At 38.6% G+C, this 12,629-nt stretch overlaps 1 protein-coding gene across 9 annotated transcripts in view; it reads left to right on the top strand.

Moving 5' to 3' along the window:
- Positions 1 to 9,411, top strand: part of KDM3B (lysine demethylase 3B) — a 50,117-nt gene extending 40,706 nt beyond the window's left edge. For 6 of the 9 annotated variants that reach the window (XM_083355710.1, XM_083355711.1, XM_083355708.1 and 3 more), the window contains 7 exons: positions 631 to 721; positions 828 to 958; positions 4,218 to 4,337; positions 4,877 to 5,046; positions 5,350 to 5,526; positions 7,167 to 7,301; positions 8,179 to 9,411. In XM_083355710.1, coding sequence (XP_083211836.1) covers positions 631 to 721; positions 828 to 958; positions 4,218 to 4,337; positions 4,877 to 5,046; positions 5,350 to 5,526; positions 7,167 to 7,301; positions 8,179 to 8,259 — 905 coding nt within the window. In that variant the 3' untranslated portion in view covers positions 8,260 to 9,411. The remainder of the gene's footprint in view (positions 1 to 630; positions 722 to 827; positions 959 to 4,217; positions 4,338 to 4,876; positions 5,047 to 5,349; positions 5,527 to 7,166; positions 7,302 to 8,178) is intronic. The other 3 variants (XM_083355714.1, XM_083355713.1, XM_083355712.1) reach the window with 1 other exon arrangement.
- Positions 9,412 to 12,629: the final 3,218 nt, after the last annotated feature.

Genomic DNA, 12,629 nt, shown 5'->3' with positions numbered 1-12,629 from the left:
GCTTTTTTTTTAAAAGTATATTTGCACAGAACAAATTATTGTGCCAATGGAGCTTCCCTAATTTGATTTTTGTTAATACTACAAAACTTTTAATTATAATATTATGAAGATCAGTCCTTCCACCTTACCTGCTCTTTTATGTTAATATCCTTCTTTACATTTTAGATGTTGAAAAAGTTTATTTGATTTGTGGTAATAATTAGATTTTTTGTATAAGTATGTATTCAATTTTTGTAACATTTTGTCATTGGGTCCAATACCAGATCTTATATGCATTGTATTTCTCACAGTCCCTGCATAAAGGTAATCACACTAATTTATGATTATTCAAATATAACCATCAGACAGTGTTTTTCATCAACTTCAGGCAGCATTTAGATGAACATACATCCTGCCATCATATGCTGTGCACGATACAAAATATTATATCACGGGCACAAGAGAACTATAAAAGATTTGGCTTGCCCAGTATAAACTAATCAATACACACTAAATTGTTTTGAATCTAATATTTTTCTGAGTTGTTACTTCAGCTGTACAGTTGCAAATCTAAGTTGTCACTCTTGTACTTCCTCCATTAAAAAAGTGAGAACAGAACTCATAAACTGCATGTAATTTACTACTTTGCAGAACGACTAAGGGCAGACGATGGGCAGCCTATGGTACTGAAGTTAAAAGATTGGCCTCCAGGAGAGGATTTTAGGGATATGATGCCTACAAGGTAGGTTCCTTCTGTTGGGATGACTGAAGACAAAGGTTGCTTATTTGGGTATTTATTGTTGATTTTTTTATATGCTTGTATCTAATATGATATTTGCCTATTTCAGGTTTGAAGATTTAATGGAGAATCTTCCTCTTCCAGAATATACTAAAAGAGATGGAAGACTGAATCTGGCATCTAGGTTGCCAAGTTACTTTGTGCGGCCTGATCTAGGCCCCAAAATGTACAATGCATATGGTGTGTAATTTGAAAGCTGTGTTTTGATGCTTATTAATAGTCCCCAAAGTGAAAATATTTGCAGTGAGATATGTCTATGAATAAATAAGCAAAAAAATTTGAGAGACACATTTGTTCAGAATTTATTTTTTTAAGATAAAAAATTAATTTAATTCAAGAATGAAAACATGAGTACTAGTTAAAGAAATTTGTTAAGAACCCGTAGCTTTCAAACTGAAGTATGATGGGCTTGTTATTTTGTATATTAGATTCTGGTATCTTCTAATATCCAAAAAGCTGTTTCATCTGCCAAATTTTCACTGTGGTTTAGGTGTTTTGACAAAGACATTATTAAATAATTCATAGCATTTCCATACATTTATATAATTAGCATAACTGACACAAATAATATAATTGTTCCATACCAATTTCTTCATTTTTCTTGAGATCTAAGATCAACATTTTTTCCCAACATCACATTTCAGTGATACCAGTTTTTCTTCATTTAACCTTTCACAGTCATTCTGCAATGGGGAAAACCATAGCCGTCACAATATGTACACTTAGTGGTCAGTATATTGTCTCTGCAGTTGAATATTTTGGCTATATCTGTCAAGAGTTTTTGTCCTAAACATCTGTCTATTTTGTGGCTATTGTCACCATTCTTCGAATTTTTAAGCCTTAGGAAAGCAAAGCCTGTTACTACTTCGGCTTCTTCTCTTGTTTGCATTGAATTGACACTAGGTGCTGTCATAATCTTAGATGTTTTAATAATGAGAGCCCGACTAACCTCTGCACTTTTTCTTTCACCTTTAGTAAGAGATTTCTTACATGTTCCTCTCTTCCATGAGATACCTGAGATTATCAGTGTTTCTCCCAGCAGTTTTAATTCCAACTTTTTCTTCTCCAAGTTAAATATAAGGTGATAGTATAAAACATTGGTGTATTCCTTTCCCAATGTTGAACTATTTATTTGCTTCATTTTCCATTTCAACTGTTGCTTCCTATAAAAGGATTCCTATAAATTCTTTCATTAGGCAGGTGAGATGGCCCAGTACATCATGTTTTTAAGGTCTTTAAGATGGTTGGCAGTTTGGTGGGTCGAATCCCGAGTGCCGCGTAACAGAGTGAGCGCCTGTTACTCGTCCTAGCTTCTGCCAACCTAGCAGTTTGAAAGCACGTAAAAATGCAAGTAGGGACCACTACGGTGGGAAGGTAACAGCGTTCCGTGCACCTTTGGCGTCTAGTCATGCCAGCCACATGACCACGGAGACGTCCTCGGACAAGCGCTGGCTCTTCGGCTTTGAAACGGAGATGAGCAACCGGCCCCTAGAGTTGGAAACGACTAGCACGCATGTGCAGGGAAACCTTTACCTTTACCTTTAAACATTTAAGATCTACATAATCAAAAGCTTTTCTATAATCAATGAAGCAAAAATAGATATATTTTTGGAACTTACCTTTTGCATTATTCAGTGGATGTTAGCAATGTGATCTCAGATGCCCCTGGCTTTTCCGAATTCAGTTTGTACATCAGGTAGTTCTTGTTTATAGTATGTTGAAGTCTAGATTGCAGAGTCTTGAGCATTATCTTCCAAAGATATGAAATGCGTTCAATTATTCTGTAGCTTGACCATTATCTAGGATGACTTTTTTTGATATTTACAATTTGAATCTTTTTTTAGTCCTTTAACCATTGTCATGTTTTCTGTACATGCTTACAAACTGTATGTACTGTACTTTTCAACTGAATCATCTGGTAAGATTTTAAACAATTCTGCTGATGTTTCATCAACTTCTGCAACTTTATTTTTAGCAATATTTTTAGGACTCATCTATTTCCCAGAACGTTCAGCGATCATATATTTAAACATGTCGTTTTGGCGGATCTGTTTTGTGTATTTCTATTGCATATTTATACAATATCTTCTTTATATATTTTTTGCCTTTTTGTCATTTTTATGATCATCTTTGCATCAGAAGATCCATTGATTTCTGTAATTTTCTTAAATTAATTCCGTGGTCCTTTCAGTTTAATGATTAGCCTCAATTTCTTTGTCTTGCTTATTTAAATACAACTTGTCTCAATCTGCTATTATTTGGAAATGTTTAGTAGGGCAAATTTTCCTCTTTTAACTTCTGTGCTCTGCCTTTTATTCAGTAATTTTTAGCGTGTCCGATAGTTTGCCTTCTTTTGCTTTTGGGGATATTGTTGTTTGCTTCATCTTTAATGATATCACAAATTTCAGTCTAGAATTCTCTAGGCATTCTATTTATCAAAGTTAATTCATTAAATGTATTTTTTTACCTTTGCCATATTATCATGTGAAGAATTGCTGAGTTCTTGTTAACCTGATAGCTTTATTTGTTTCTCTTAGTTTGATTTTTGCAAATAATGGTGATTTGTCCTGCAGTCAGCAGCAAATCTTGTTTTTGCTCACTAAATAGTTTCATCAATCTTTGCTTGCTGTGTATATAATCAATTTGTTTTTTGTGTTGCCATCTGGTAATGTCCACTTATAGTGGTTGAGAGAGAGTGAGAGAGATTTGACGGCACTCTTTTCTGCTTCATTTCTTATTCTAGGACCATTTTTTTCCTTTATTCCAAAAGCTATTTTATTTCCAGTGTTAGTATTCCAGTCTCCTATAATTAACATGAGATCTTTTTTTGGCGATGTTGAGAAGACATTGCAAGTTGGCCAAATAATTGTTCATTTTCCTCTGCAGTGTAGATTTGGAGTGTAGATTTGGATCAGTTTAATATTAGTTGGCGTGCTAATTTAATATTAGTTGAAATCTGCCGTTTTGGATTATATTCAAGCAGTGACATTCTTTGGTTAATAATGATAGTTATTTTATTTCTTCTGTGATTTTTTTTTGTCAGCAGTAGGAAGATTTTATGCACTCTTAATGGGAAGTGATCCATTCCAGACCCATTTCATTTTGCACATTTCCAGAATATCAGTTTTCTATCTTGGTATTTCAACTCTGATTGTATCAAGGTTCATGGCTGTGACATTCCACATTGCAGTGATGTGCATGTTTTCAGCTTCAAACTTTGTTTTGTTTTGCCTCCAGGCACATCAGCAACTACATGTCATTTTGGGTAGTCTTATCCCTTGATTGTCGGGATAACTCTTGCATGAATACAGATTCCCCACAGTTGTTATTCCATAATAGGGAATTGAGTTAAGCAAGGGTGCTATGCACAAATAAAAATACTGATACCAGTAGGATAAAGATTATTTAAGTCTTCTTTTCCTTGTTGCGTTGTTCATAGGATTAATAACGGCAGAAGACCGAAGAGTTGGTACAACTAATTTACATTTAGATGTATCAGATGCAGTTAATGTTATGGTATATGTTGGAATCCCTATTGGAGATGGTGCCCACGATGATGGTAAGCTTTCTTCCAAGCTGATTTTTCCCCCCAGGGAATAACTTGAATTTCTGTTTGTTTTTGTTTTTGTTTGTTCCTCTATGCTGCCCTTTCCAGTTATAATATTTGTGAACAAAAACCATCAGAGGAACAATGGGAGGAACAAACAAATATCTAGTCATGAGAGAATTTTAGTTTTGTATAGGTGTATCAACTTCTCTTAAAGCAATGTCTCTGCTGATACCTGTCCAGGTATCATGAGGAACATTATGAAAACTAAAACGTGTCTGTGCTGTTCTAACTGAGCGAGGCAACCCATGAACAGAATACCCTAACCATACATATCTCACCTGAACAAGAATGGTTTTCTGAGTTTTTTTCCCCTGGGATAGATAGCCCGGCAGGCTCTTGATCTTATAAAAAAATACATTCTCTTCAAGACAAATCAAGTTGCACATGAGGTAATTGGTGTTCTGTTATCGGAAGGAAATACAATTACTGCTTTTTCCTGGGACTCGCTTATGCTATTACCAAAATTGCTTATTTCTTGCACATTGTAGTAAAAAGCTACATATTGAATTGGATTTCAGAAGTGTTGAAAACCATAGATGAAGGAGATGCTGATGATGTTACAAAACAACGAATCCATGAAGCAAAGGAGAAGCCAGGGGCACTGTGGCACATTTATGCTGCTAAGGATGCTGAAAAAATCAGGCAGCTTCTTCGGAAGGTAAGGAATTGCACATAGAGAATTTACTATAGGTTTTGCTTTTCCCAATAATTTATTTTAAACTTCTGAGATTTACCTAACTTAGATTTACCTTTACAAAACTAATATTGACGTCTGGTCATACAGCCAGCAATTTTAGTTGTGAAAATCAGATCTCCCCCCACCCCCAAGCCACAGTCGCTGTTGCCATAGAACTGTTTAAACAATGCTAATATTCCAGTAATGAAGTAATTGTAAGTAGGAGGTATTTCTTCAGCTATCCAGTAGATCTAGAATAATTGAATTCCAATACATTTGCACTAGGTTGGTGAAGAACAGGGGCAAGAAAATCCCCCTGATCATGATCCAATCCATGACCAAAGCTGGTATCTGGACCAGACCCTTCGTAAGCGTCTATACGAAGAATATGGAGTTCAAGGTTGGGCAATCGTGCAGTTCCTGGGAGATGCTGTATTTATTCCTGCAGGGGCTCCACATCAGGTGAGTGGAATTTTGGACCACCCTGCAGGACACTGGGTTTTTTCAAAAAGTTACACCTATGGGACCTTCATGAATATGCGAACAAAATTTGGCACTTGGCAACCCATCCACATTTATCTCCTCTCCTTTTCTACTCTTTTGACTGCCCTGCATTCACCTCCAGTGCCTCCTCTGCCATCCCCATGGTTCCACTGACCTTTTGTTTGCCTTCTGCTGCTGCTGGCCCGAGATCCATATACCAGACAACGGTACAGCCCACTCCCAAGTGCAGTGGAAACTCATCTGCAGAAGGAAGTTGCAAGGCCAGCCAGGGAGTAGGCAGCTGAATGGGCCAGCAGAGCAGGCATGGTGCAGGTGCGGATGAGCAGCTCCCTGGGGAAAGGTGGCAGCAATTGACACTGTGCAAGTCCTCGCAAAGCTTTGCCACCTTGCCTAACAGTCAGACCTTCACTCAGGGAGCTTCCCCCTTATATCCGCCGCCAGTTTGGCCCAGGGAGCTCTTTTTGGCAGACAGGTCCCCACCACCCTGCCCCATTCACCACACGTGTTCTGGGGCCACTCTGGATCCCAAGAAGCAAGAAGACAGCGAATGTCAACCAAGGGCGGCAGGGTAGGTGGTAGCAGTAGGGTCTAGGCAGCAATCACGCGGACAGAAATAGATAGGGGTGAGTTAGACAGATGGGGAAATTGAAGCAGAGGCGAGGGCAGTGAACCTCATCTGCTGAAGGGAGCACATGAGGCCTGGCTGGGGAGGAGGCAGCAGGGTGGAAATGGAATTTTTCCACCGGGCAGGAGAAGCATGAAGTGCTTACCTGATGACAGCACATAGTCCTCATCTAATGACCGCTATTAGGACTACTGGAACTTCCATCCCTAAGCAACACAGTCACTTGATATTTCGCCTATGGACTGCTTTGCTTAACTATGGAAATTTTGGTCCCAATTAGGGTTAAGTGAGAACTGTGTGCATCCAGTAATTAAAACACAGTTCTTGACTTTTGACCATTCATTCAGCGACTGTTCAAAGTTAGCATGATGATGAATGGACTTATGACCTGTGACTGAAGTTATGGACATTGTGGCACCCATGTATGTAATTGCAGTCTGAGTGCTTGGCACCCTGTTCACACTTAACAATCAGTTGCCAAGCACCCCACTATCATGTGATTGTCATTTGCAATCTTCCCTGATGGCTTCCCCAGAAAGTCAGTGGGAAGCTGGCAAGGGAAGGTTGCAAACTGAGCTGGCTGCAAAAGGTCTGTGCTGAAATCCAAGCAGGATTTTCAGCCATGGAGGATTTTTAGCCCCAGAATGGAGAGGCAAGTATCAACTCATGAGATTGCTTAACAAGCACAACCAGGAGTTCCAGGATTGCAATAATTGAGCGAAGTGGCCATGTGATGTCTTGCTTAATGACTGCGTTCAACAACTGAGATTCTGGTTCCAGTTGTGTTTGTAAGTCTAAGATTGCAGTAAGATCTCTTAATATATTTTCCCATGAGTATCATAAATTGTCCATAAGAACTTCAACGTAGTATTCATCTATTTAGTTTTTTTTATACCAGATGCAATGGTGAATATATTGGATTTTCAGTGTTATGGATTGTACACTACCCTAATTGTTTTTCTTGTTTATTCAGGTTCATAATTTGTATAGCTGCATTAAAGTGGCAGAAGATTTTGTATCGCCAGAACATGTGAAACACTGCTTCCGTCTGACCCAAGAATTCAGGCACCTATCTAATACTCACACAAACCATGAGGATAAGCTGCAGGTAAATGTTTGCAAATCTTCTGGTAAAATCTCTGATGAATATCATATCTGTAAGAAGGGAGGAATACCATTTGCAAAAATAAATTGTACTACTTAAAGATTTTATAGAAAAAGGTATTTTGTGGCCATATTAACTAAGTGAATTCTAAGACATAGTTATATCAGTTTCAGGTTTATTTCAGACTAGTTTATACAGTATGTTGACTTCTCTCTGATTAAAAGATAAAGGTTTTACACTTGCACAGAGCTTATTGGAGGCCTAAAAAATGTAATATTCTTGGATCTTCACACGTCCTATATTTATTTAAGTAAGTTATAGAGAAGAAACTCCTATCCATCCATCCATCCCTTAAGATAGACACAGTGGTAAACCAGAGGTTTGATGCTTGCAAGCTGAATGGAGTGGCAAAATCTTACTCAGAAATGCTAGGGGTTAAAGGTTTAAGTTGCAGTTTTTTAATTTCCTAATAGTATAGGAATTTTTGAATTACATTTTTTAAAAAAATACATTAGTATTGGTGTATTGATGTTTTTGAACATCACAATTTCCACGTATATGTGTGTGTGTGTGTGTGTGTGTGTGTGTGTGTAAATTAAAGTAATTCAACTTGTTTAGCATGCCTTTTACAAAGATCTTAGCATATGCAGAATTATTAAACAATTGCATATGAACGTTAATGAGGAAATCAGCTAATCATTTCTACGTAAGATTTCTCCTGGTAGCTCCATCACTTTAGTTGATGCTCTTTCCTTATATGTGTTCAAACTTTATAGGCAATTGCACTATAAATCCTGGTAATTAGTAATTTGGGGCAGGTGAAAACACTTCTTTATGTTCCTATTCTTCATTACTTTCATTCATTACATTCTCTTTGCAGGTGAAGAACATTATCTATCATGCAGTCAAAGATGCTGTTGGCACACTGAAAGCTCATGAATCCAAACTGGCTAGATCTTAGGAATGGATGGTTCCAGAACCCCTCCCCCCCGGAGTTGTTTTGTTTTGGTTTTTTGCTCACAGTATAGGGGATGCACGTGGCTGCCTCTGAAGGACTCTGAAACCTCTCACTAAAAGATGCCATGGCATTCATTACACTTTCCAGCCACTGCCTATATGCTGCCTCAGTCTTGAATATCTAATAGATGGTCACAATAATATACATAATTCCTGAAGAATGAAGGGTGCCGAGTCCCTTTCTGGTGGCCTTTTGCAAATTGAAACTGTATGGAAACCAGGTCGTGTTCCTGCATATGATGAATAGAAAAATGTGTGACTCTTTTTTCATACCTAATTAGTCTTTCCAGTAAGTTAGAAAGGACGATGCAAGGTTGGACATTTTATTGAAGACCTAAATAGCTAGCTCTGAATGAGTGTACACGCCAGCATCCTGGCTACAAGAACATGAACACGAAATCTATCTCTGACATAGCTAAGGAAAAAGGAAATTGTTCTTCATGCTCCCTTTAAGAGTTCTTTATACACTGTAGAAATACAGAAACACAGAGAGAAACCACTGATTTTCCCAGAGGGCTCCAGGATTTTTTTTAAAAAAATGTGTATTTAGTGGAAAAACTAGGTTTGTAGTGAAACAGTATTTCATGAAAGTAGATATTTTTAGAATTTGAAATACCACAACAGTTCCTGGACTACAAGGAAAGGCACATTGTGTTTAGTCTTCCTTTCAATAAAACTTTTCCAGAAATTATTCTTAGAAATAATTCCCAATAGCACAATTGGCCTGAAGAGAGCTAAAAATAATTTTACTTCCAATACAAAGATATAAAGGGGGGGAAAGAACTTTTATGTTTTGGAGGTGTTGTACATCTCTCCCTAAACTGGTAAATGCCAGTTGTCAGTTTTAGATTGGGATTAATGCTTCCCAGAAAGAATTTTCAATATCAGCTTTGTCCAGAAATATTTTCAGTAAAATGTTCCTGCTTTGATAGAGTTGTATTCAGAATTGTCACCATTGAACTGATGGATTCCATTGTTTTACTGTTCATTGGGACTGTATCTACCTTCTATCCAGCTGTACTGTAGTGCCACCTGCAGGCCTGTTAATATGTTCACGGTTATTTCATTTTTAAAAAAATAAAAGTCATTTACTGTAGTCTTGTCTTAGACCTATATTGTACCTATTCTGGAAGCTCATGGGGAGATACAGAAGTAGGAAAAGCAAGCATGTCTAACTCCCCCCACCTCCAAGCTTTTGAACAGATTTTTTTTCTTCTTTTTATACTCTTTCCATCCCCCAAATCCCTGTGAGCTACATACATATATGCAACTCTTGACGTTTGGTGCATTGTTTTCCTTCCACATGATAATCAGAAATCCTTTTTAGGGAGCAGACAAACCTGCAACTTAATTTATACTTCTGTGAACATCTTCCAATGTATCACATCATACTTGACTCAAAACACTTATCAAAATCTTAATAAATGGTAAGAGCCATTCACAGAGCCCAGGAAAAAATAAGGATGCAAAAAAAGTTACATGTTTGCATCTTTTATAGCACTGTTTCTCAATTCATATTTGTACTTTCTTTGCATAATTTATTTGAAGTGCAAATTTGGTTTAAAGTCTCCCTAAAGTATTCTGCATCTAATTGTAGCTAGAATTCTTTAAATTTATGAAACTGGTAACTTTCATGATATCCTTGTCTTATGTCCCAGGCTTGAAGGCTGATAAAGCCATATCCAAATCTCATTGCTTTTCTTTCTTTGTTTGTTTCCCTTCTACAAAACTATTCTAATTTGTCTGAATTGTCCTTAAATTGTGATTTCCAGAATTGTATACAGTTTTGAGATGGTGATCTAAATAATACAGAATAGAATGCCTACTTCCTTTTTCCAAAAATAAAATTTAATACAAATTTAAAAAGTACAGAAAACACAGAAAAATATGTAAAAAAATTACTCCCCCCTTCATCACAAGATACAGTTTAAATAAATAAACTTTGTATTTGTTTTTAACAATCTTAATTTCCCTTCAAATAGTGTCCTAGAACTTGATTACTTTTGTCCCTACTCACAAATTTCAGAGCTTTAACAAGCCTCTTGTTATCTGAAATATCCAAACATTATCTAGATCACTTGAATTGTTATTTGTATATCCCTTTTAATTATTAAGACATCAGTCGTCATCTGCTTAAGCAGGGAGTTGGACTAGAACAGGGGTAGGCAACTTTGGCTCTTTTATGACTCATGGACTTCAACTCCCAGAATTCCTGAGCCAGCATGTCTCAGCATAGAAACCTCTCCCTTTCCCCTCAGCATGGCTGGCTCAGGAATTCTGGGAGTTGAAGTCCATGAGTCATAAAAGAGCCAAGGTTGCCTACCCCTGGACTAGAAGACCTGAAGGTCCTTTCCAGCTCTATTCTGATTCTGATTCCTTTTGTAGATCCAGCGTACTATAATTTTCCATATTATTCTTGTAGCCTGTCAATTTTTAAATCTGCATTCAGATCAGTCTTAATCTTGTCATGTAACCCTTGTCCCTCTTCTATAACATCTTTGAAACACAGTTCATCTACAGAGGAGTGAACTCTTAATTTCTGGTGCAAAATCAGTGCTTTCAAAGCTGCTGCTGGCATTGTCTCTCCTGCATAAAGTTTGATTATGGTTCTGATTCTACCACTTAGAATGGAAGTGCATGAAACCAACACTGAAAAAATAAGATAGCTGCAAGGGAAATCTGGCCATGTTTCCCTTTTGGCTTGTTTTTTTTTTAAAGTTTGCCTTTTAACAACTGTAGTCTATCACATAGATTAAAAAAATCTTGTCCATTTATTGAACATCACAAGAGGGACAGCCATCTCAAGAATTAATTGCTTTTCCTGCACATTGCAGTGTGTTGCATTAGTTCCTAGTCCCTCTTATTATTCTCTTCCTATGATTCTCTACTATGATTCCCTTAATCTCACTGGATGTACTGCAGTTGGTCATCTTTCTAGTCTTTCATTTTTGCTAGCACAATTTCAGGTATGGCAAGAGAATCATATATTGAGAGTATGAACAGCAAAATATGAACAGCTCTTTAGGAATGTTGTACTCCAACCATAAGGAGTAGAAACCTATGCTCCAGTAATTTTTTTTTGGGGGGGAGTAGTTAGGCCAGATGTTATTCTTTTCCTGATTACTGGCTTGTCAACAAAAATAGTTTCAAATACTGCAAGTCTGACAGCACCAGCTTACTATACAGTACTTCCCTACTACTGGTATATAAGACTACTCTTCGTGCAAGTGTGTGCACGCTGCCGCATTTCTTTCTCTGTAGAAAAAGGAAACTTCAGGACAGAGTCATTTTCTCTCCTTCCCCTGCGTGCGTTTTGCCCTCCTATCACGCACGATGAAAAACTCGTGAAAAGTCCTGCTAATCCCGCCGGGGATTAAAGGGGCTTTATCCTATGCAGAATGTTGGAGCTTATGGGGCGAAGGAACTGGATGAGGCTGTCGGCAGGCCCAGAGGAAGAGAGAGAGGCTTTTGGAGGAGTTGGTGGCGGCGGCAGCAGCAGCGTGCTCCAGGGGCGAAAAGAAGCAAGGCCTCTTTAAGGAAAGGGTGGAAGAGTCAGGATCAGAAAAAGGAAAGAAGGCGAGGTTGTCAGAATACAAGCTAACTTGAGGGCTAATCCACATGGAGCCCCATTTCCATCTGTCCTGTTTGCCAGTTCACTCCCTAGACTAGAGACTAAAATGGACCATGTGAAATTTGAGCGGGCCCCCGAACAAGGAGTATATATCGGAGGTGGTGACCCTTTGAGAGCTGTATGCAACGAAATTTCATTTTGATGTATGCCGATTGGTGTACATTCAAAGTGACAATAAAGTTATCATCATCATCATCATCATGTTGCCCTGGGGCAGGGGTAGGCAACCTCGGCTCTTTTATGACTCATGGACTTCAACTCCCAGAATTCCTGAGTCAGCTATGCTGACTCAGGAATTCTGGGAGTTGAAGTCCATGAGTCATAAAAGAGCCGAGGTTGCCTACCCCTGCCCTGGGGTAAACCTTTCAGAGTAGCCACCCCAGGTCTTGTAAGGCTGAAGGAGGGCTTAACGTGCTACTCGCACCGCTTTGCTCTACGACGGACTCTTTTAGCCAGCAAGGTGTCTCGTTTGACGCAATGCCGGCCGGCTCACCCAGTTCAGGATCTGCTCCCGGGAAGAGAAGGGCGCGCGCACCCACAGTCGAGTTGGCCGGGATGCGGTCCGCCGGCTCTTTTACCCTCCGACGCGCCGGCGGCCCCTCCCCTTTAAGGAAGCGGGGCGGGGCTACGCTTGCTGCAGAAACCTGCCCTTTAAGAGCGCCCCGCTTTCTTTCGCCGCCGCC

The sequence above is a fragment of the Vipera ursinii genome (assembly GCF_947247035.1).
Source record: "Vipera ursinii genome assembly, chromosome: 2".
In the NCBI taxonomy this organism is placed as follows: Eukaryota; Metazoa; Chordata; class Lepidosauria; order Squamata; family Viperidae; genus Vipera; species Vipera ursinii.
The sequence above is the reverse complement of the archived record's forward strand: the minus strand, read 5'-3'. Positions and strand labels throughout refer to the sequence as shown.